At 37.1% G+C, this 24,878-nt stretch overlaps 1 protein-coding gene across 3 annotated transcripts in view; it reads right to left on the bottom strand.

The window, feature by feature from the left end:
• The window catches only part of DLC1 (DLC1 Rho GTPase activating protein), a 212,870-nt gene that overhangs the window by 74,941 nt on the left and 113,051 nt on the right, over positions 1–24,878 (bottom strand). Inside the window, exon 1 of one of the 3 annotated variants that reach the window (XM_057376127.1) lies at positions 24,584–24,808. The exons of the other annotated variants lie outside the window; for them this stretch is intronic. Coding sequence (XP_057232110.1) covers positions 24,584–24,698 — 115 coding nt within the window. The 5' untranslated portion in view covers positions 24,699–24,808. Of the gene's footprint in view, positions 1–24,583; positions 24,809–24,878 lie in introns of those variants that run through there. 3 annotated transcript variants of the gene reach the window in all.

The raw sequence follows: 24,878 nt of genomic DNA on the forward strand, positions 1-24,878 counted from the left end.
TTTTTTTTTTTTTTTTTTTTTTTTTTNTGTAGAAGATATTTCAAAACAGGTTAAACTTTCAGCAGCCTGACCATGGGGGACATAAAGAAGGTCCCTTAAAACAAAGATGTCTAAAATTTATTCTTAGAATAGGGGTTTGTGAAAAAGAAAATTTAATTTCTTGTAAATGATGTGATGATGCAAAGAGGATCAGATGTGATCCAGAGTGTGTGGGGACCTGCTTCATGCAGTTATATCCAAGGAGTATACTGCCTCTTATTTCAGATTAATTTAACCTCAATCTAAGAGACAAACAAAAACCAATACTATGACAGCTAAACACATGACCAGGATATATAATGATCAGGTTCAGCTTCCATTTAGAGAAATGCATAAAAAATACTGGAAAATCATATTTTCCAAACAACAGTAATTTCAGTAAAATCATACACTAATMATCTCTTGTATCTGCAATAGGACAGTGCAGTCTGTGAAAAAAAGTGAAAACCCAAATATCAGTCAGGGATGTTAAATGGGTCCACCTGACTGTGTAGTTAAGCCTAGTAGAAAATGCAGACCAAAATCATGCTCATTTATTTATACCTCAGGCCTWAGTTCCATTAACATGTTTAGAGAGGTTATACACTCTTAAAACACGTGGTTCATGGCCACAAAAAGCTCAGTCACATTAGAAACTGGGTATTCTCCAGACCTAAGACAAAAATACGTACTGCATCCACAAGGAACTCTTCAGACTTGTTTGTTTAGCCTCTGGGGCAACTGTGATAGAAGCTTAAACGTGGTTCTTGTTCTCCTAATCAAAACTGGAAATGTTATACAGTCTCAATGCTTGCCTAGTTGAAATATTAAGAGGACATTATATATATATATATATATATATATATATATTTGTGCTGTCCTTTATCAGTGCATCACCTTCTCTGTCTTCTGGATAATGTCCTTGCTTGGGTCTTGAACTTGTTTTGTATTTCTTTAATGTTCTTATATGTGAAAGAAGAATAAGAAGTCCAGATTATAAATTCTGCATACCTGCTTTTGAATAAAGGAATATTCTCCTTCATCTTATAGATAATATTTTATCCTTATCCTTCTGTATTTTATTTCATGATGAATATCAAATCTAATTTCTCTTACTTACCTTTTGCATGCTSTACCCTATCAGTTTCAAGCTATATCTAAGCTCTTTTGTTTTTATAATTTGCTTTTGATTTCAGAGATKAGCATCAGTTGGGTCAATGGAAATAGGATCAATGTTTTTTGTGAGTCTTTGAGCCAGATTTTACATGGTATGAAATTAAAGCTGGGATTTCTTTACATAATTCTTGATAGAGGGTTTGTGAACACATTGCAAGCCTTACCACTATAAACCACAACCATTTGAAAACATAAATAATACACTTTCGTTGAAATAAAAAACCTGGGGTACTATTGAAACATTTGCCTTCAGTGATGCACTAAACAAAATAGAACAAAATTGAAGTTTAGTTTAAATGACTCAGAACTCCAGTTCCAGATACCTACATAGACTGATACCTTGAGTCCCCAGTCTGTTCCTTTAGATGTATTAGTAAGTCTCCATATAGAAATAATTTTGTTCTTTACATAAGAATCTAAAGCATTGAAAATTACGTAATACACTAGGTAATTTCAATATTTACTAAATATTGAATATTTACTTGAATATTTACTAAATATTTGATACTCATTAAGTAGAATATGGAAATTATTTAACATTTCTAATAATTTCAGGCCGTTTCAGACTACATCTGTTCTTTATTATAAATAGGGAGAAAATGGAAAGATTTCCTATTAAGTATAGAGATTGTCTAGAGAAACCAGCCCTGCTGAGTAGATGCTCTTCRTGCAGTGTGATCAAGACACAATTTTTTATTATCTCTCTTTTACTTTAAATTTCCATAATCTGATAAGGTACTGTTTTTGGAGAGGCTTCAGTTGGTGAGAGCTCTGAATTATTTGACACATGGAAAGTACTTTATGATTGTGAAGTCATACCATCCAAAGAGACCAAAGAAAAAAATAGTATCCAGAAATTTAGTCCACTAAAATATAATTCTTACACAAATACATTTTATGGAGGAGAGAGAAAGAAACTAGAAGAGTTTTTGGCTTAGAAGATATGAAGCTAACTAAATAAATCAGTGTTGTTCCCTATGGTTTGGCTTTTATGCCTCGAACTCCTCCTTTCATTCAGGAAAAAAAAATCCATGACTCAATCATTACAATTCTAAGTGTATGACATATTTTCTTCTTGTTAAGGTGTRTAACATTCTTTGTAAAGTAGGAACAAATGGTGCAGATTAATCTGCCTAATAAGGACTGGCAATCTGAAGAGCCTCTKAGAATGCCTCTGAGAATGCCAATGCTTTTTAGAAATATATTTCRGTGCAATCTGAGGCATGGTTGCCCTGTGTTTTGATAGGGAATATTGGTAGCCTGATGGCAACATGGTRTGGTGTAGGTTAGCACTGTACTTGGAATTTTTTTGGTTTGCTTTCCGCATTCCCTTGCTTCCTTCCTCAGTGAAGCTATTTCCTTCCCAACTGTTTAAATTGGTACAGACTASCCTGAGCACAGTCTGGGCTGGTTATCAGCAGGCCTCACAACTGGAATGAGTGTCTCTAGATTTCCTTATCCACCTCCCCAGCAGTTACTGTCATCAAAGMAATTGGATGGGACACAGATGAATAGCTGCTCTTAGAATAGAAATCTGCAGCAAGGTCAATGGTGTTCAAAACAATCTGACCAGCAGCAGGAAATTCCCTCCAAGATTGCTAAATCTTGTTTACAAAAGATGTCGTTCTGCAGGATACAGCCTACCCARTGCTGTGCTGGGGATGCCACGTGACCTAGCACGTTTTCATGGGTAGTCTCAGAAAGCAGAAAGGATGAGATCCTGGCAAAATTCCCACTTTGTTTAATGCAAGAGGTTTTTAAATTAAATGTTTCATTACAGAAAGAGTAGAAATTTCTGGCATCTAAAATCAGTGCTGTCAGGCAGTAGCAAGACTGGCACGTTTGTGGAAGTAGAAGATGACATATGGAGGTTCCCTTGCTGAGAATGGGTTGCAGCTGAACCACTCTGATAGATACAAAATAAATCCTGAACTAGACTGCCTTGGAATAATATTTCCTGGGGAAGACTGAGGACTGGGAGTCTGTTTTCTTAAGATCCTAAGAGAAATCCTTCTCTTTAAAAAGAAAATCTCAAAGATAGAAGTATCCAAACTGTGTCCTAAGTACACTACTGGAACACAAACTACTTTCTAACAATACCCCAATGCTACATCAAAAAAGCTTCCTGTTTTCTTTCTCACATATTACTACATTGCAATCCAGGACAGATTGCTAATCTGTTATGGGGATTAGCCTAAACCAGGTAAAAACCAATTACATAAAAACATTCATGAAAACAAYGTCTTTGCTATTTGTTAGTCTGCTATTAGAATAACAATCTATTAGCACCATCACCTAGGTATAAATAAGAATGGTCAGTTCTGAAAAGGCAGATTACAGAAATTTTATGAATTTAAGTTAATATTTATAATATAGCTGAAAATAAATGCTCTTTACTGGAAAATACAGATTCTTAAATGTGTACTTTCAACACATCAGTTATCAGTTTATTRACTCATAGACTTAGGCTCTGACTTAATTCTCCTGACAAGTTAAATGTACCGTTTGTGAGCAATTTGATACACGTAGGGCATGCTCAGATTTTTTGTAGGGTAAGCTTTGTGCTTGTAAGACACTACCATCAGTGCTTTTAACATCACCTCCTAAGGCACAGGAGCAGGCAATTCCCAAGTGTCTCAAGCCAAGCAGACAAGGTAGAAAGCTGACTTGTCTGAATAGGAATGTTCTCTTGGAAACAAGAAGAAAAAGAGAGGAGTACAGCCAGAGGAAGCAAGGTCAGGTGATGTAGGATGAATAAGAGATACTGCTTGCCACTGTGGGGACAAAATTCATGAGGCCAAAGCTCAGMTGGAGATGAAGCTAACTAAACGTGCAGGTGACAATAAAGAGTGCTCTTTCAAATATATTAATGGCAAAAGGCCATGCAGAAATAAGATTGGATCATTAAAGGATGTGAATGGTTACCTCACAAACAGAGACAGGGACAAGGCAAAGGTGTTTAATGACATTTCTGCCCTCTTTTTTCAACACAGATGATGAAACAATAGGGTCTCAGAGTCCTGAGCTGGAATACCATGGCTGCAAGTATGATCAGCTTCCAGTTGACCCTCAAGTTGAGTGAGCTGCTCCAGCTGGATCCTTAGAAATCTATGGGGTCTGATGGGATTCATCCAAGAATCCTCAATGAGCTAGCTGATGTCATCACAAAACTGTTCTTGATTTTTGAGTGGTCCCAGGAATCCAGAGAGGTCCCGATTGACTGAAAGCTTGTGARTGCTGCCTGCATTTTAAAGAATGGTGAGAAAGAAGACCCTGAAAACTACAGACCTGTCAGCCTCACTTCAGAGCCCAATAACCATTGAAAAGATTGTTCTGGAAGGTTTTGAAAAACACCTGGAGACCAACACAGTAATCAATCACAAACAGCACTGCTTGATGAGGGGAAAATCCTGCTTGTTGAACCCGATTTCCTTCTATGACAGGCTAACAGACATGATCTGGAAACACAGTAGATACAACCTCTTGGACTTCAGTAAGGTGTTTGATACTGTCTCTCACAGGATCCTTTTGGATAAAACATCCAGATCTCAGCTGGATAAACACATCATGTGATGGGTGAGCAACTGGCTCACAGGTTGGTCWCGAAGTTGTATTGAATGTGGTGACATCAGGCTGGCACCTGGTCACTAGTGGGGTTCTGCAGGGCTCCATCTTCAGCCCTGTGCTGTCCAACATCCTCATAAATTGGACACAGGACTTGAAGGAATACCAAGAATACTAAATAAATGTCACATGATGGCACTACACTGAGAGCAGCTGTTGATTCCCTCAAGGGCAGAGAGGCCCTGCAGAGACATCTTGACARATCAGAGCGATGGGCAGGGTAGATATCAGGAAAAGTTTCTTCACCCAGAGGGTGTTTGGGCACCRGGACAGGCTCCCCAGAGAAGTGATCACAGCACCAAGCCTGACAGAATTCAAGAAGTGTTTGGACAACGCATTCAAGCACAAGGTGRGACTCTTGGGGTGTCCTGTGCAGGGCCAGGAGTTGGACTCAATRATCCTGATGGGTCCTGTCCAACTCAACMTATTCTGCGATTCTACTCTAAATTCTATATTCAGGTTCACACAGCCCAGACCCTGCTGYTCTCATTATGAGACAAGCATGCAAAATGAAGTGCAGTTAGAACGATCACTTCAAAATTTAAGATTGCACGTTTGTTATCTTCAATCCTTGGTTCATAGTGTGAAGAATAAATCTTGTAAGAGCTCAGTTTTCCATTAGGATASTCTTTGCCTGCAATTTCCATCTTTGGGGTGGATAATTCAGCTTTATGTAAACATACTTGCTCTGCCATCCAATCTTATTAAGAATCAAACCATTATACAGTTTTAAACAAATACCAAGCCATCTGTGAACAAAGGAAACCTAAATAAACAAACAAATAAACATTTTCTTTCATGCATCCATTTTTCTTGAGCCCTTTGATAAATGTTTATACTATTTCTAGTTTGTACTTAGGGCATATGAAATGTAACACTTGCTATTGATCTAAAGCCCTGGTTAAATTGTCTTTTTGACTTTGTAGGTGAATTGGATGACCTAACCTTCATAAATAAGAGTGAATAAGGAYATCACTCCAAAAAGGATAGGGTGGAGAGCACTTTGGGGAGTGATATGAACAAGAGGAAACAAGGGTACCTATTTAAAGTCACTGCTTGTCTCCTTTTGCTGAAGAAATATGTTAGGTTACAAATAGAAACACTAGAATTAAAATTATCTGTTTTCCTTCCTGAGTAGAGAGAASGGTTTCTTGACATATTTTACTTGAGATTTGTTTTTTCTCAAATTGTTCAGATTTTTCCTGCATTCTAAAAAGTAAACAGGAGGGTTTGTTTTTTTTTGCTGTAGTGGTTTTTTGTTGCTTTTTTGTTTTTGTGAGTACTGCAATCACTCAGAAATAAATACCCTGATCATGAAGTCCTGGACTGGATTAATTCAGGGATTGGCAGTATTCATCATCCTGTAAATAGTGTTTCACCTATTTGTCCAAGCAGGAGGACGGAGTCCATTTCACCCCAATGGATGTGGGGTCACATCAACATCAGGCACCGAGCACTGCCTTTAATCAYACATGTGCACTACCATGCAAAAAAATGCGGCATTTTTCATTTTATTTGATCAACTTCCTCAGCTCTGCATGCCAGATGGAAAGAGATGAAACAATTTAAAGGTCTCCTGTTACTGTCCTCTCAGAGAAAATTTTGCAAAGTACATTACTAGATTGGACTTTCCCTCACTTCTGTTTTGTTCCTGTTCATTATAATTAYTGTTCATCACAATCAGATTAGTGTCTTAAAATTTTAATGGGCTGCTCAGCCAYAAATATATGACCACTTTCAGTACTAAGACATTTGTTCACAGAGTGGCTTCCAGTACATTTTCCAATTACCAGTCTAGTACCATGTGGTAGACTGTGCTTAAGGGATATAGGTGCTATTCAAAAAGAATGACCTACTGCAAAATCTTTTGTAGAAAAATATACAAAAGAGCATAAGGAATGGTGTTGGGTAGGCAGTGTTTTAATTTGATAGTGTTAAGTTTTTTCTATTTGATAAAAAGTAGAAAAGAAAGCATTTCTTATACACTAGTGTTAAAAACATATTTTGAAATTTAGTATTCAGTATTTAAACACATTGTCTCATGCTAAAAAAAGGAAACCAATTTGACTTTTGCCTACTAATACTCAGCTCTTCAAATTTGGTCCCTGTTATATACGTTCTTATGAAATTATGGTTTTATTTTGGTTTTCTTAAACTACACAGAGGTTATACCATYCTTTATGATTTCTAGCTCTTTTTCAAAAGCAAGAGCATGCCTACTGATAGAATAGCAGATCCAGTCCGAAGCTTATTTGTAGCTGGATATAGATGCAAAAATTACCAGCATTTGGTGTTATTTCAAAGGAAACTTAACCCCAGCTAAGTGCCGTCTAATCGTTTTATTTACACAAGCCAGATGAGGAGAATCACATCTCTTCTGAGACTGTAGCTAAAGTTAGATAGAGCTTATATCAATCAGACCCATAAATTCATATTAAAATGCTTAAGTATTTATAGAAAAAGATGKGCTGAAAACTGAAGTCAGCATATATTAAAAAGACAGCAATAGCAAAAAGCTTTCTTGTTGTCAACCAGCTTGCTTAGCCACATATTTGATCTAACAAAAACAGATGTGCAGGCACTACTGAAGGAAGTGGGGCACCTTTGATCTGCTGGCTTCTGCTGCTCACTTACAAAGGACACTTGATTCCATTAATGAGGCTTTTCTACTTTATTGGGTTCACCGATTTTATGCACCCAGAGCAGAAGGGAAATTGCACTGCTCTCTAAGAAACCGCTTTGATACCKTGTAAATACAGAGCTATGAAGCACTCGTGTCACCTTCAGCCGTGTGGGATACATTTGTAAACAGCTGCTATGACTTCATGATGATATTTAAAGAGTGTGAAYGGTGAGGACAGAGGTAATGCCCTGTTGGATGAGCTGCTATTTGCTTATCTGTAAGGAATCAACTCAGGTGGAAGAAATAAGAAATCATTCTTCAGACTGAGTCAGAATTATTCAGAATAATTTTTGCAGAAAACAAAAGCGAATGTAATTTCTGGCATACTGGAAATATCTAATCAAATCAGAATAGATTGCTGATTAAACCAGTGGYGCCTTTTTTTGCATGTCAAAGGGCTCCCATTTACTCCTATTACATTTATCAGCACAGTATATTGCATGTCATTAGCTCACCTRGTTACAGGGTTTAATGTGACCTGTAAGACCACACACAGTGTCTCAAATTCATGACAGTCCTGACATACACAGAAAATGCTTTTTGAAGACAGAGTCTGCCAATTTTAAAGTCCAGCATTTTAAAGTCTTGCAAAGCCTCAAAGGTCATTCTCTCAGGAGTGTTATTTGCTGTAGCAGCTGCTAAGAAACTGTGAACAGTCATGCCAAAGACAGATAAAATAAGATTCATCCACGTTGCTGTTTGTCTAGTTTACTAGCTGTTGCTGAAATAGATGGATTATTTAGATTCTTGGTTTTATTGCTGTTTCGGAAGGTCTTACTTGAAGTAATAAGTTAAATACTGAGCTTTCATTCTCCTCTAGTGAATGTCAATGCTGGATGATTTTTGTGCCTCGTGTTCTTGTGTGTATCATTTTGAGCTTTGCTCTTGAATTTCTCCTTTTATCCTTAATTAACAAAACTGCCTAAGAGGTATGTCTCAGCACATTTTATTTAGTTTTTTCCTACAGTGACATTCCAATTTACTACAATTTATTTAACAGCACAGTAATATTTAAAACATGCTTTGAGTTAAAATTAAGGTACAAGTGGCAAATGTRTAGAAAATTATTACTCAGAAAACAGATCCTCATTCCTCTGGAAGTCTGTTTTGTTGCCACGTAATGGAATTATGTTTTTAATATAAAATTTGATTTTGAATCCTGCTGTAATTTTTTAAATGCAAGACTACTTCCCACTATAAGTTCTCATACCCAGTGAAGTGTGGGTGCATTCATTTGCATCCAAGAAATGGAGTGGTAAACCCATCAGCTTACCCTGAGTTTGTGGGCAAAAGAGCAGAAACACCACCTTCATGCTTGCCTGCTTGTAGGCCAAGAGATCCGAATTTCATTAGTCTGGCCACATAGGGGAAGAATAATGTGAGACTGAGTCGCATGTCTGTGACTGGTTGTAAAAATCCAGCAGTTTTATTCTCTTCTTAAAAGGAGTAAGTCTGCCTAAAAAGCTGTGGTTCCAGCCACACACACACCACTGCTCGTCCTCATCTTGAGCAAAGAGAAAGATGGTTTCTAAAGCTGCATGGAGTTTCACTGCTATTTCTATCAACATGCTGACTTTAAAGGGACTTCAAAGGAACAGAGTATTTAAGCACTGTTAAAAAGGGCTCAAGTGTGAGCGAGAATAAAATTTAAATCCTTTTACAGTCATGCACACAAAAATGCTTTTGAATTAATTTGTGTAACAGATTACTAAACACAACAGATTACTAAACTAACAGTAAGTAAAGAACAGAACTATAGATAAGCATTATAAAATTTCCTGTACCCTCATGTCAGAAGATGAGCTCTGTGGAGCTGTGGCTGTACTCATGTCCTGCACACCTCCCTTGGGATCTGACTAAGCCASGGGAATTTTTATGGGATTATGCCACTACACATGCATGTTGCCAGGAGAGCACTAAGAAAGGAGGTCCTGCTGTTCTACATGAAGAGCATGGAATTTGTAAGTAACACTMTTCTGGAAAGGGTGACCTTATGTTAGCTTTAGAAGGTCAAAACTGCTGAACATGAAGACTTTTCTTCTCTGTCTTTCCTTGGACAACTGCATTTCAAAGTTGGAAGTTATTTCTGTGCCCACACGTACAGTACTGGAATGGCAGCAGAACTGCACCCAGGGCTTCCAGCATGAGAGGACTTTCTGTATTTACTGTGGACAAGAGAAAARGAAAACTTGCTCATGCTTTGTGGGTTTCTTCTAATGTTACTATCACTTTGCTATTGAATATTTGTAACTCCATTAAAATTAACAATGCTCTCCTTGATAAGAAAATCAGTTCAGCCACAGTATGGTGCAGAGCATGCTTCAGATTGACTCTGTGAGAAAAGGAAAAATATTTTGGTGTAGGACTTCTCTGCAGCATTCAACACAACATATTGGACCATTTGATTTTCCCAAGTTAAGCTGTGAATTATATTAAAAATTCCTTTATGGTGAAAAACATTCAGATATGGTTGGAATTGGTGTCTTGCTAATGAAAAGATAAAATTTATTACTTGCTTACCCTAGTTCACCAGTTCCAGGTTCTAATTATCCTGTACCCATAAAATAAATACTTTTATTTAATGCATTGGGTTTTTTAGTAGAGCAATTTCATCTAATAAAAAAAATAAACAAATTCAAATTAAACATCAGGGGAGGGGAAGTGTAATTTTTTTCTCATTATAAGTCAGTTCTGGTGTACTGATTTATTTGTGCTAGTCATAAGTACAAGAAGTGTTTTCAAGATGATGACACAAATTCCTCTGAAACTCTAGGTTTCTGGACAGGCTACAGATGTTTTGTGAGAAATTTTTGAAGTGTTAGGCAARTGGGAGAGTACATCTCAGGCAGATAAGATTCAATTGCAGTATAGGAATTTTATTTCCATTTCCTCTTTTTTAATGAGTTATCAGTCACCTGTTCRAGCTTTCTTCAAAAAGCTGTGCTTGGGCACCTTTCTGCTAAAACCACCATGGTTTTGCCACATTCCAGGAAGAGTCAGATAGCTGRTGGAAATTAAGAACCTGAAGTCAAATCCAATATATGGGAATACCCATAAGAGTGATCATGACCCTACTTGCTTTCTGCTTCAAGAACGAGTGCCTGTTTTGGTCTTKCCTTTAATTTCATTTTATGCCAGCATTCACACAGATGTGAAGAAAGAGAGGAMAAATCCATGAGGAGAATTTAGTTATATTGTTAAATGTACAGGACAAGGTGTTTCTGTTCCCCAGCTCTCATGGTGATTTAGAAATATGCAAATAATTGAAAGGAAAGATAAAAAACTCCACACTTGCTGGGTATAAAATGCTTTTCAAAAACAACTATAAATTAATTTTGGTCCCATGAAGCTATTCCTGTTTTTTTTTACATATTCCTCTTATACTTCTGAATAATATTTTATTATTTCTCATGTTTTCTAGTAAGCATCAATGGTAAAACAAGCAGTTGTGTAATCTAACCATATCTGCTTTGAGAATACAGGAAAATATCCGTGGAGCTTCTGATGTACTCCTATGTATAGCTAAATATCTGTGCTGATCCTCATTTACACTCATGTCCTTTTAATTTAATGAGTTATGACCAACAAAACAAATTAAAAAAATGAAGAAGTATAAAATGTATGGTAGATCTCAGCAGGATTTTAAATTTGACACCATTTTTGTAATAAAGGTAATTGCATATATTTTTAAGCACTAAGAAACTGTACTATGGTCATTGCTGTGGGGGTTTTTTAATGCCTTTTATAGTACTGGACTTAACATTTTTGCTGAGCTGTTTTTAATATATAAATAAATAATACTTTCTATTGTTTTAATTTGGATAATTTCTTTAAATGCTCTTAATTATTAAAGATAAATTTTCCCGGTGGTGTAATTCAAATCTTTCTTGCAACACATTACACACTATGTATTYCTGCCATTCAACCAAAAAAAGTCAGGTTTGCTCATTGCTGTGAACCCTCCATCCTCAAGCAAAATTTCATCTACAGCACTGTCACTCTATGGAAAGATGTATAATTTAGAGTGTGCCCAGCACCTGTCTCAGGCATTGCATGAACATATGGTGTTGTCTATCCTTGTCACAAACAATTTTGTACTTCATATTGTGAACTGGCCCCTGGCAGGAAACTGAAATGGTGGGAATAAAATGGTTTGCTGCACTGAATACAAAAAAAAACCCAGAGTGAATGATGTTTTTAAGTGGGCAGAGAAGAGTTAAATCCCTCTGGAGGTTTCCCCAGGTGATAAATACTGAAACCTCATGTTTGAAATTACATCTTTCTGTGGTAGCTCCAAMGAAATGGAACCAGATGTGCTCATCATTACCCATCAGGCCACCATGGCMAGCTAATTTTGCCAAATAGCCCAAATATACACAAAGCTGTAATGACCTTTAATTCCTAACAGCCTCAGTTGATCTTATTAAAAGCAGTGGTGGGCTCAGGGATCAGAAACTACTGGTGTCAGCTTTCAAATGGGCTGTGTGAGGATGCTAACCCCAATGACATTACAATATAAGATGTCTTACGAGCAAAGGAAGTATTATAAATGGTATTAATTAAAACATGGAAGAAGAACTCGTGAAACAAGTAAAACGTGTTTTTTAGCTATCATTTTTACTTTTTGCAGTCTGAGGGGAAAATAAAGAGAGGAGATTGCAATTATTTCTGTTCTTAAACACATAGATCTGATGGATGATAGAGCAATATAAGAATTCAAAGAGTGGGATACTGGGAAAAGAATTAGGTTTTATAGTCACCTATAAATGTTGCAATCGCAGTAAAATGTAAGGGTAAAAGTTACAAGCATTTCTACTTAGGTTTGCTAAATAATTTCTACTTCTCATTTTAGCTGGAAAGATTGAGAAATGCAGACTATCTTTTTATTGATCTTTGAAATCTCATCAAAATACCAATCTTCAATTCATCCATATTCTTCTGTTGGACTACATTCTTTCCTCAGTGAAGTTATTGCTGCTTCCACATCAGCAAAATTCCTTACTCCTAGTAAAAAGCTATTTAAATTCTCTGAAATGAAAAAGTATTTYAATTTGAGATCATCTAATTCTTCACATCCAATAGCCTACTACAATATTCTTAAGAAAATTCCCAATTTAAATTCATTAGCAATACCTACTATTTGATCAACAAGTTGAGATGTTTAATTTCTAATCTCTCATTTACTCCACTTTCTCTGTGCCCATTATTTTAACTGTTCTGTGTATCCAGTTAAAGAAGAAATCTGCAGAGGATTGCACCACAGATACACACTTGTCACCCTCAGTAAGGGTAACACACCATGGAACATAACTGTCCCTATACTTCACTACGACATTTCTAAGGGGTGCAGAAGGAGTTTTCTTTTGAAATGATACAAAGCGAACCTATGCAATATTTTATTATGTCAGGTTTCAGGCCAAATCCTTAGAGCCTGTAGATAACAACACATGCCCATAAGAAATGGAACAGATTTTATCAAGCACTTTCAAAGAACAGACTTGAACTGAAAAGTGACTTCAAGTTATCTTAAAAGCTGCTGTGGTGGGAAATAAGCCAAAGAATTTGTATTTCTATAATAATTGTGCTGATGCCAGTGATARCTATTTGTGCAGTTGTTTTTCCTCCCCCTTGAAATATCTGAGTGCTTGTTTGAGGGTCCTAACAGACCCTACAGGTAATTTTCATCTTCCAGTGTGCAAAAGACTTAAAACCAGATTTACTGCTAGAGTATAAAAATTCAGAAAATCGATACCTGAGCTCATAAATTAAAATGAATATATACAATTCTCAAATATTGTGCATGTTACTGTGTGAGATTTCATGGCATTTATAATATAGAAGGTTAGAGCTGCAGATCATGGTATTCTTTTTGGCCTCAGAAAAGGAACTGTGGCTATTCTATATGATCTGAGATGCAAAATGATGAACGCACAGTCARCCAGCAAAGAGCTCTCAGGTAATTCTGGATTGACCCCAAAATTAGATTTATAGGCAAGGAACAATCTTAATAGAGAACCTTAAAAATTCTGAGAATGAGATAATTTAGATTATTTTTGCTTAAGGATACTTCYTATTTCATTCACTTCACTCTGTTGTAGAAATCCAGGAGACTAATCAACACAGTAAGAGGCATATATATATATATATACATATATATATGTATATATGCATGCATCATGTGTGCTAATATCTACTAGATTAAAAAAGATTGCATGGAAACATGATCTTCCTTTTCTTTGTTGATACAACTGTGAAAAAACCACTCGAATTCTGKCTAAAAGATCGAATGTCAGGATTTTATCAATCCTGTAAGCCYCATTAGGTTCTCTGGCTTCTGAAATATGTGGTGCACAGAACACAGTCAGCACTTTGGTATTAGAAGTTGGAGTTGTGAATATGTCCATTCAGCAAATTCTTTAGCAGAAAAACAAACAAATTCATCAACATAAATGTCTGATTGCAATCCTGTTTGTGTTGATTCTCCACAATGAGARATTTCTAGGCAGCACCTTCTCATGTTAGGAAAAAGATAAGAGTTTTTCTTCTTCAGATGGGTTATATGAAATTTTGTCACTGTGTCGTCTCTTAAAAGCAGAAGGAATCAAAATCAGTTTTCTGCTCCACTTCTGCAACTGTCCTCAAAATGAATATCCAAGGTTGCTTGATTTTTTGAGACCTACCAAACTCTCATTTTAATCTGATCTCTCTTACAGCAAGATCACTCTGTATCTCCCTTGAATTACTGAGCACTCTTTAACAAATCAATTGAGAGTAAAGCAAAYCCTCTCTTAATCAGGTTGTTTAGTAAAGTTGCCTTCATATGCATTGGAAAAACTTTACGTTTTTCATCTCTGTGTGGGTTTCAACAAAATCCAGGAATATTTGCTGAACTATTGATCAGCAGAAACATCATGGTGGATGAATCTCAAGTGCTTCAAGATTTAATTTACCATCTTTAAATGAATGTGTTCAGGGTGATGAGAAGGAGGTGTGGTAAGAGCTTGAATATCAAGGCAAACACAACACACAAAGGAGCTGTGTACCTGACCGAGGGAAAACCAGAGATGTCTTGGCAAGCAGCAGACACGGAAAGAAAACACAAGATTGAGGTCAGGCTTCTTTTGCACCTGCCTTCTGGGAACAGTTCACGGTCATGTCTGTGTCCCCTCAACTCGGGATTCTGACTGCAAAGATGTGCAAATGATATTGCAAAGCACAAGAAGATGTCGTGCAAGAATCAAGATGGAAGTAAACTGCTTATGTAGCCTTTCAAAATCACTTTCTTTTATATATCTCACAGATAGCTGCCTGGGAGACTATCCCAGATTAATGAACAAAGTAAAAGCAAAAAAGAACATATTTTACATTAAATGATATACATAAAGTATAAACGAAGAAACACAAATTTCTATTTTCCTGTCTGATGGACCAGTACCAGTTTAATGCCCTGAGATTTGCTGCTGTGACTGGCAGTGACAGACAGTTACATGKCAAACCCTTCTTGTCCATGGCTCACCAGGGCAGGCCAGTAGTCCCTTCAGCTCAGATKGCAGGTACTTTGCTACTGCAGGATGGCTGCCAAAACAGAGTGTCATTATCAAGTAGCTCTTGCAGAAACTCTGGAAGAATGCTGTGAAATTTGAACTGATAGAAACTAAGAGCTTTTTGGAGCATCAACCAAAAGACAATCTAAAGCTGCACAGCYTTGTCTTGGTTCTGTCTTATTTCTGCCAAATGAAATTATATTGGTGCATAAGAGAGACCCCAAAATGTGAAAGAAGAAAAAAGCAGAATGCAGATATTTTGTCCTTATGCTCTTCAGCAAATAGTTTCTGTTAGTTCAGATCTCTGAAAAATGTGCCAAACTCTCACCTCTATTTGCTAAAAACTGCAAAACATAAACCACTCATTCATATTACAGTATAGCCAAAAAATACAATCATGGATGGGCTCTATTCTATTTTCACTTAAGAGAACATGAGAAGTTAAAGATGCATCTAAAGTTAAATCACAAAAGGCATGGGTATGAAAAGGATGAAGTAAAAAAATCTTCTTTTGTAACATCTTTGCACATCTGGTCACATTTTAATATATTACATTGAAAATTGCTTCTCAAATCTTATTACCAACTTGTGCTAGTCTTGTGATTTTTCCTGCTGCCCAATTTACTGACTGACTGGCTAGCTGGCATTATCAATTCCTTTTGTTCATTCTTCTTTTGTATGTTTAATTTACCACTTAGAAGTAGGATCTGCCCAAACAKTCCTCTACTATTATTTTTATTAGCTGCCTCTGTATAAGATTAACACTGATATGTGCACCCTCAGACAAACACATCCATAACTCAAAAAATAAACTATACTGCTAATTGACCTTCTCCTAATCTGGAAATACTGATATCAATGAGCAAACTCCAGTACAGGGAGATACTCCCTGCATAGGATAATTTAGCCCATTTTTTGTTTTCCCATATTCCTGCATGTTGGTGGACATGGCAGTGCAGGAGGGAGCTCAGTGCATTGATATATTCTCTGCCACTGTGGTCTGAGTGGCTGCTGCATTTTTTGGGGGTACATAACATATATGGATTCTGAATTTACCTCCTCCCACTGAGCGCTGATAGTGATTGTTAAACTGATTATAATCTCTTCAAAACAGGATTTTCTTGATCTTAATTTCTTTTACAGTGCTAGAGACACTGCACYATTTAGTGAATTAGGGTATTGATCAGTCAGCAATCAATGTGCTGTGATGWTTCCCTTTTACCCACCTCAAAGAATTTAATTGCATGGCTACATAAAATACAACTGCAAGTTTAGTTAGTTTTTGAATATTCACTTGTACTTCTTAATGAGATGTACATTGCAAGGAAAGCTGTTCTGCCAGACCTAGTTCTACTTTCAGTGGGAAAAATCTGAAGCAACTAGTCTTTGGAAATGGGTGAAATTCTTGTAAAAGCAATTCTATCATATAAAATTAACACATACATAAGACATTTGTTGCTACAGTTTCTTGGACATGTTGGAGTGTTTTTCTGGTTTTTTTTTTTTTTTTTTTTTTTTTTTTTTTTTTTTTTTTTTTTTTTTTTTTTTTTTTTTTACTGTATTGCCAAAGAATTTTTCAGTGAGTTCCTAATGTGCAACTCACAATATAAGTAATGTCCCTCCCATGTCTGCTCCAATAGCAACATTCCCTTAGAGTAATAAATATTCTCTATATGGCAATTAGGTTTAGGCATGACTTTAAATGCAAAGTTCATGAGGTTGCCATTAATATTATCTTACATCCTCATTTCCTGGTGTCTTCATATCTTAACATATTTACTCTTAAATCAGAACATAATTAGCAAATCGTATAGCTAATTTTTGCTGAAAATAGCAGCTTGGTGAAATGGCTCTTATCATCTGGAGCTGACCTTCCCACAGGCTGCATATCCTGGAGCAGAGTATTGTAATAAGAGAAATCAGTTATTTTGGATCTAGGCCAAAGACTAATTTAATTTTTGCGGCTGCCCCCCTCCTTTCCAGCTCWTCTCCCTGCTCTCTCCAGTAACACTCACATATGTGAGCTGGAGTTAAGAAGTTGCAGTTGGTAAACAAAACAAAGTCAAAACTGCTAAGAAGTTAATGAAAACATCAGTAAGTCATAGCATCTGGATCTCATCATCCACCTCTGACGTAAGGAGGATGTCCAGATGTTAGCAGAACTGTAGCAGTTGAAATATTYTGTGAGCAAGACTCCTTCCAAACATTCAGATGCAAAGCAGTTCAGCGCTTTCAGCAGTTTTTAGGAATGTTTCAAAAATATAGTGGTCTTTTAGATGTGCAAGATGCCTGCTCAATGCCAAAAGAACATACAGTCTGGGGAGCTGGGTCTGGGGATTGTGAGCCCCTGCTTTTGGTAAGTGCACAAGCATGTTCAAAGAGCAGGACAAGAGGAGGCTTCTGGTTGCCTCTCATCAGGATAAACTTCAAGCAGAGACACAATGCTGCTTATCTTGTCTTGCCCAGTGTTTAAGACCAGAGTTTAACAATATCCACAATGATGAATTACAAAACTGGGCCTGGAGAGAGCAGACCTTAATTTAAATCTTTCTCACTCATTTTTAATCCCTATTTGACAACGTGTACTGCCTACAAGCCTTGCATGCTGAAAAGCATAAATGATGAGGCTGGTTTCCCAACAGGTGGTTGCCAGGTGTATTGTGTTTTTCCTTCCACTCYTGTCAGAGCTGCCTGGTGGAACAGTGCAACTTTTCTTGTTTGGATGCTCATTTTCCATTTGCAGAGTGACACAACTGCTCAGTTCCTCTTGGACATGATTTGTGGACAGCTCTGGGTGTGCTCCCTCCCTCCTTGACCCATGTTAGTAAGGAACCAGTTTGGACTCCTCAAGAAAACAACTAACCTATTTCTAAAAATTCCTAATTGCTGAAGGGTCCAGGGACTAGATTCTTCTTTGCAAATCCCTAAAATCTCAGGTAGGACAGGACATGGGCTTGCTGGAGATTGCTGCAGTCCTAGTATTGGCTACAATGACTGTAAAAAACCAGAACACTAAAAACGGGTGTATTTCCATAATCCTCCCCAGCTGTTGTAATTGAATGCATGAGGGTTTTGTAGCAACCGCTTTTATAATTTGCTTAGTATACAATGTTCTTCTTATTGTAAACTTGGACAAAACAGTGCCATTGTTGTAGTCTGATTACAGAAATGAGGGTGGATCTCCATGAGATAAATGTTTAAAATTCCACTAATGGAGGAAAATGGGAAAGTAATATGTAAAACTTCTCAAATGTCCAGTATCCCAACACTGAAATTTAGCTCTGTTGTATGGAAATGTCTATTACAAACAGATAAGGCGACAGAGTATGCTCACATTCTCTTCCCTTTGAGAKCTTCAACTTCTGTTGGTATCAGACTTCAAATCAGAAGCATGAGAGTGTTGGAAACAAGACATTCTGGTAGCTGAAAATAAACATACTAGAGGCACCTACAATCTTTCTGGCACTTCTCTACATTTTCATAATGAGAGTAAGAAATTCAAAAACAGAATATGGAATAAGAAACCAAKGATGCATCTAATTCCAAATGCCATTTTGAGTGAGTATTTTGACTGGAAGACTTTGCCTTAAATGAATTACAGTCATTCCATGATAAAAACCAATGCTGAAAAGGGTATACAGTATTCTATATATCTTCTTGGAATTTAGTGTGGCAATATTTTCAAAAATTAAACAAGTATATGCTATATATGAAATGTATTATTTCTGGTTGCATTTGATATGTGAATTTGAAAGATGTGAAGAATAATAAACTGCAAGAATGAAACTGGTATTTTCTCAAAAAACATACTTAAACTATGAGTTTTTTTAGTAATTACACGGATAACACCAAAGCTCATGAACACTCTCAAAGGGAGGAAACTTTATATGATAATGATATTTAACCATTCTACCAGAATAAATTATTCATATGTTTTTCACTGGATATACTGCACTTGCTTTATTGTATGTATAGCTCCTTTAGCTATCAGACAGCTGTTTACTGTTTTCCTGTTTCTTTTGCATAAATTACAATCTATTTACAAATATATATAAAATCAATACCTGATCATGCTCTACATCATGGTAAGTGGCTGTTTTTAATACTTATATAATAGACTGAGTAAAGCACCAAACCTGTAAGAGATTGTCCCCACACTGGGGGTCAGTAATTTCCTAAAAATGCTGATAGAGCCAAACAGTGATATATCTGAAGCTATATATCAAGTGGTCTTGGGTTCTGCAACATATCCATTTTMTAAAACCTTATTTCACTTAAACACACTGTAAATCTTTCTCCAACCTCAGAACAAAGCAAACACTTAAAAAGAAATTTCTCTTCTTCATGAGCATAATTTTGGGGAGAGTTGAAATGTAATGCAAAATTTTTCACCTTAACTTGGGGCTTAAAAAAATGTCAAAGGATAAAAATTTCTKTTTTTTTTTTTTCTCCTTCCTTTACTTACTATAGATAGCTATAGATATACTTTGAAGTACAAGCAATATCTGGGAAATGTTTAAGTATAAGTAAGTATATATATTCATACAGATTTCAAAATCTGTAATTGGGTATGTTTTAAGGCATCAGAGGTAAGAGGAAAATGCAAGAGCAAACAGCAATTATAAATCCACTGGAAATGTTGGGATGTTGATAACGGAGAACAAATTAGGCATCAACAAGAACAGAGTGTGTCACAGAGGCACACTTGTTCCTAGACAAGTCCTGCAAATTGATAATGACCAGAAGAGAAAAAAACTTGAAGTATAATTGCAGCTAATCATCATAAATTAAAGAATAAAAGGTCTACCTAAAGGGTCCTGCAAAACTGCAAAGAAACTTTTCATAATAAGACTCAAAAATAACCCAGACTGTACTAAAACCATGAAAACCAGATGAAAGTTGACTGATAGTCTTCTACAAGGAATCTGAATGGAAATGAATTGTTTGATGGAATTACTCTTTCTGCACCCCCAGAATTCCCTCTYTGGCTCAATCTTTAGCAATAATTTACAAGGGCATATTGAATCTTTCCAGATGACTCAAGTACTAGCAAAGTAAGCACAATGAGAATTGGTCTGTAAGGGATCTTGGCAATTGCGTAATTTGCATTTCTTTGGCAATTTACAGAAAACAAAATCAAGAAACACAAGGGTGGCAAAAGCCCACTTTATTTTTAGTAGGCTAAAAAGTACGAGTTAAATTTATTTCTGGGGTAAATAAAATATTGAAAAGTTTTAGTGAATTTTAAATTAGAAAAAAAAATTGAAAATGGGAAATGATGAGTAGGTAAATAAACAATATATTTTCAAATAGAATAGCTGAAAGTGTRTTTTTAAAATACCAAATAAGTAATGTTTTACCTCAGACTTTCAACTACTAAGTTACTGCAGCAAAAAAGTCAGTAATTCACCAACATCAGACTACCTACAAATTATTTTTTGTCTGTAATACCAGATGACAATTTAACTTTTGCACCATAAGAAAACCCCTCTTAATTTAAAAGAGAGGCACATTAATAGTCAGTTGTACTCAGTGTCAAATCATGCATTCAAAAAAATGTTGGTGAAAATGAAAAMGTCAGGATTTTTAGTCATGTCATATGGTGCCCATAAGGTGTCTTGGTAAAATGCAGATAAATGCTACATTGGATCATGTAAATTCAGAAAACAGTGAAGGCACTAGGAGAAAACTGTCTGCAATATTTCGAGGGTGTGTGTATTTCARAACTGAGGATGATACTTCCTGCTCTTGTTATTGTGTTATTCTGTGCTGMTGCCCTTCTTGAGCATGAAATCCCAGTCTTTTTGGGAGGTCTGTCCGCTGAAGAAGCCAGAATGTTCTTCCATTCCCAGCTGAGGATGTGGTCTGACATTAGAAAGGAGAATTAACTGGGAACTCCAAAGGAAATACATCTATTTCTTGTGAATGTAGTAACAGGAAAAGTTACAATTTTCATATTGCCTATTTAGGAGCTCTGACAACTGAAGTCTTCCTGTTCTTGCCATTGTTCTTATTTTTTTGCTGTTCATTCCATTACCCCAGATTATTTCTCACCTCTACAATCTGGGTATTTTAGATGTCCCAGAAACTGAAAATGTTTAATGATTTATCTAGTGAATAATTTCCCACATTTTAAGATGACCAGATATGACTATAAACATGCGTCTAGATTTTCTTTGTCTACATAAACCAAGAAGGAGAAAATAAGACAGAGTAGAAAACCATGATCTGTGCTGCCATGATGTGACTGCTGAGCAGCAGCTCACTGCTCCTCCTCAGGATAGTTATTTTATAAATATATACCAGATTTATATGCTAGACCAAATTTATACAACAGGAAAAATATACCATAATGTAATATAATAATATATATTTATACAAGTTTGCTCCACCCCAGCGGGCTGAGCCACAGGCTGCTTTGCCTACGATGAGAGGGCACAGGCAGTAACTCAGACCTTTGATACCTTTTGTACATGACTATTGCTCCCCTTCTTTTATGTCAGTAAGACTAACTGATCACAGTCCTATACAGAATGATAGAGTGGTTTAACTTGGAAAGGACATTAAAGATTACCCARTTCCAGCCCCTCTGCCATGGGCAGGGACACCTTCCACTGGACCAGGCTGCTCAAAGCCCCATCCAGCCCTGTCTCAAACACCTCCAGGGATGGGAGTCCACAGCCTCTCTGTGCAACCTGTGTCAGTGCCTCACTACCCTCATAGYACAGAATTTCTTCCTAATATGTAGGGTAAAGCTACTGTCTTTCAGTTTAAGTCCATTACCCCTTGTCCTTTCATACATGCTCTTGTGAAAAGTCCCTCTCCAGCTTTCTTGTAAGCCCCATTTAGATACTGGAAGGCTGCTACAAAGTCTCCCTAAAGTCTTCTCTTCTGCAGTCATTCTTATCTAAAGTAAAAGACATGATATATTCCCTACCTAGGAAGTAGATACTACTCCCTATTTGATGATTTGATCAAATTATATTTCATGAAGTGTTATTTCTGTGTGCAGGCTAGAAGGTTTTTTTAAAGGCAAAACATTTTTTCTACTTTGTCTTGAATATGCCATGAAGAATGCATATTTCATACTTTCCTCTTTCTTTTGCAAATAATGTGTTTTTTAAAAGGCGTGTCCTGATAATACAAATTGCTGACCTAACAGGATTTCTTCTTTTCAGTGTCATGACCCTTCTCGACCATTTTCAGGTAGTCAGCAGTTTAAACTGCTGATATCCCAGAAAACAAACAGAACAGCAACACAACTCTCYGTTTTGTTTGTCTTCCTGAATCTCTGCTAATCATGAAGTATTTTCTGGAATGCACTTGATATTTACTCCAATTACATACTGTACTTCTTACCGGAGGTTTAGCTTGATGATTTTTAGACATTCTGACTGATAGCAGCCCAAATACACTAGTAGACTGACAAGTCTACATCACCAGCACAGCCTGGAAAATAGAACTGTCACTGTTTTTAAGGGTCCTCTAACATCTAAGCCTTGTATTGATAAAAGCTGTGATGGCTCATAACCAGCTGCCAAGCAGAATAAAAACATGCCGACCCTTATCAGTGCAGCTAAAGGGGCTAAAGGGTTCACGTTCACTCATTTCTAGGAATGTGAGAGTCTCCAGAAATATAATTAGCAGTTGTTTAGCCTCCAAATATTTGATAATCATATGCAAGGTTAAATATATACATTTATCAAGTTCTCTTTGTATCCTGATAAAATCTGCATACTTTCAAATGTAGCTCACATTCCAAAGGTATACATTACATATTATTATATGCTTTCCCATGTCAGCTGATGAGAAGAAAACAATTTTATAGAAGACAGTTGGTAGCAGTCATATGTGGATACAGGCCAGAGGTACTTGGAGTCTGTTGATGCAAATGCCATTCTGAACTTCATGATAAATTAAAAAGCTTACTTCAAAGCAYTCACATAAACATCTCTAGCAGGTAGAATGGAAAAGACTGTCAGGGTAAACAAGTGTCCAGCTGACCAGGCAGATTAAACAAAGGCTGACTTGRCCCCACTGGTTTCCCTTTTATAGATTTGTGTAACATTCATGACTTTTCACTCAGAATGTCTTTGCCCTCAGTRCTTGCTCCAGCAGAGTTTCAGCCATGTCCTGAATATCAGAACCTGTGTTGTGACTGCTGCGCCATGCCCTGCAGTAGTTCAGGCTACCAAAGAAGCCCAGTTTTATAACACACTTTTGAGAGATAAATTGGACTGCCTGCCCAGTTCAGTTTGCTKTGGAGAGAGGTACATGTCTGGTGCTTTTATGGCACTGCTGTATTTGTGACCATCTACTGAGCACTAAAGTAAATTTGATGGCCCCATCTCCTGTGACCATGAGGTTTTGCTGTAAAACAGAGGTAAAGCTGAGTTCCTGTGCCTAGGAAACTCCCTGTCCTTTGCCATCTATGGCAACAGGCACAGAATGAATCCAGTCACTAACACAAATGGACAGAATAAGGTTTTTATAAGGGGTCTAATTCAGAGCAGGTTTTTGACCCACGTGTTTCTTTACAGGCCAGGCCACTCACTGCCTGATTACCCAACATAAGCAGTTTTGGAATCAGTGCTCAAACAAATGCCTGTTATGCACTTAACTACTCTTATTTCTCCAAAACATAAAGGCAGGAGAGTGATGTAAAAGTTCAGTTTACATTAGTGAGCCATACAGTCTGMCTCTTGGTCATCTCATCCTTGATCTTATCATTATTCACATTTCTCCTCCCTCCTTCCCTCCCCCTGGGATAAACCACCCCCACTGTAAGTATACAAACAAACCAAAATGATCCCTCTGACAGTCACACCCATCATGCATTTCTGCTGCCTTTTTTGAAACCCCTAAATGCTGCAAAATAAAAGTAACAGCCCCAGCAGGGTGAATGAGAAGCATTCATCTAACAGACAACAAGAGAAAAATAAAGTGAGTTAAATTATCTTCTTCTCCAGCCCTCTATTATGGTTTGCCTGGAGTTTTTGGGTATTTGCAAGTCAAAATAAAAATGTGGACTGAAACTATATAGTTGGCTGGTAATTTATATCTCAGAAGCCTTGCTCTGGCATACCTGACACTCTCTTGGAGCTCAGAGCACTGAAATCCTTGCCAGAGGAAATACCAGTAATTGCTAAGTGCACAGCCCAGATATTCCAACTGACACACTCCTTGGCTACAAAACGCTCCGTAACGCAACTCACTGGAGCACATCRCAGCAGTAAAGCACAGCGTCTGACCTAAGAGCAAAATAAAATGCTTCAGCACACTTTAGTCTGAGGAGTTTGTGCCATAACACCGGACCAAAATTCACTGCTGCTTTCCTTTTAACTGAAGTTTGTCTCATCTRTTGGGGGAGCACAGCAGTTCCACCCCAGGCAGAGAACAGTAACATGACACACAAACAAAAGGCTGCAGAAATGCTTAGAGGCGATATCAAGATATATGCAAATGATACAACTAATTRCTGCTACTGACTTTGATCCCTTGTGAATTAAAAAATATATTTATGCAATGTCCTTCTCACCTGCCAGTCGTCTGTCTCTCGTGTTTTTCCAGATAACATCCAAGGCTCTGGCAGTGGAGTCCCTGATATGATCACTGAATGATCTCCTCAGAGGGGCTTTCACCGGGTGATGCATAATGCAGATCGATCACACATCCAGGTCAAACGGCTGCAGCTTAGCCCCAGGAAAAAGGGCATTCTCTGCCCGGGGATCTGTTTGGATTTCTCTTTGCCAGGCAGGCAGGTTGTTACTATATATGATTTGTCATCAGCCTTGTGGAGCTTTTCCTTGAACAGTCAGACATTGCAGTTCTCA

This window comes from Malurus melanocephalus, unplaced genomic scaffold, assembly GCF_030028575.1.
Source record: "Malurus melanocephalus ecotype Western Australia unplaced genomic scaffold, MMel_1.1 scaffold_270, whole genome shotgun sequence".
In the NCBI taxonomy this organism is placed as follows: Eukaryota; Metazoa; Chordata; class Aves; order Passeriformes; family Maluridae; genus Malurus; species Malurus melanocephalus.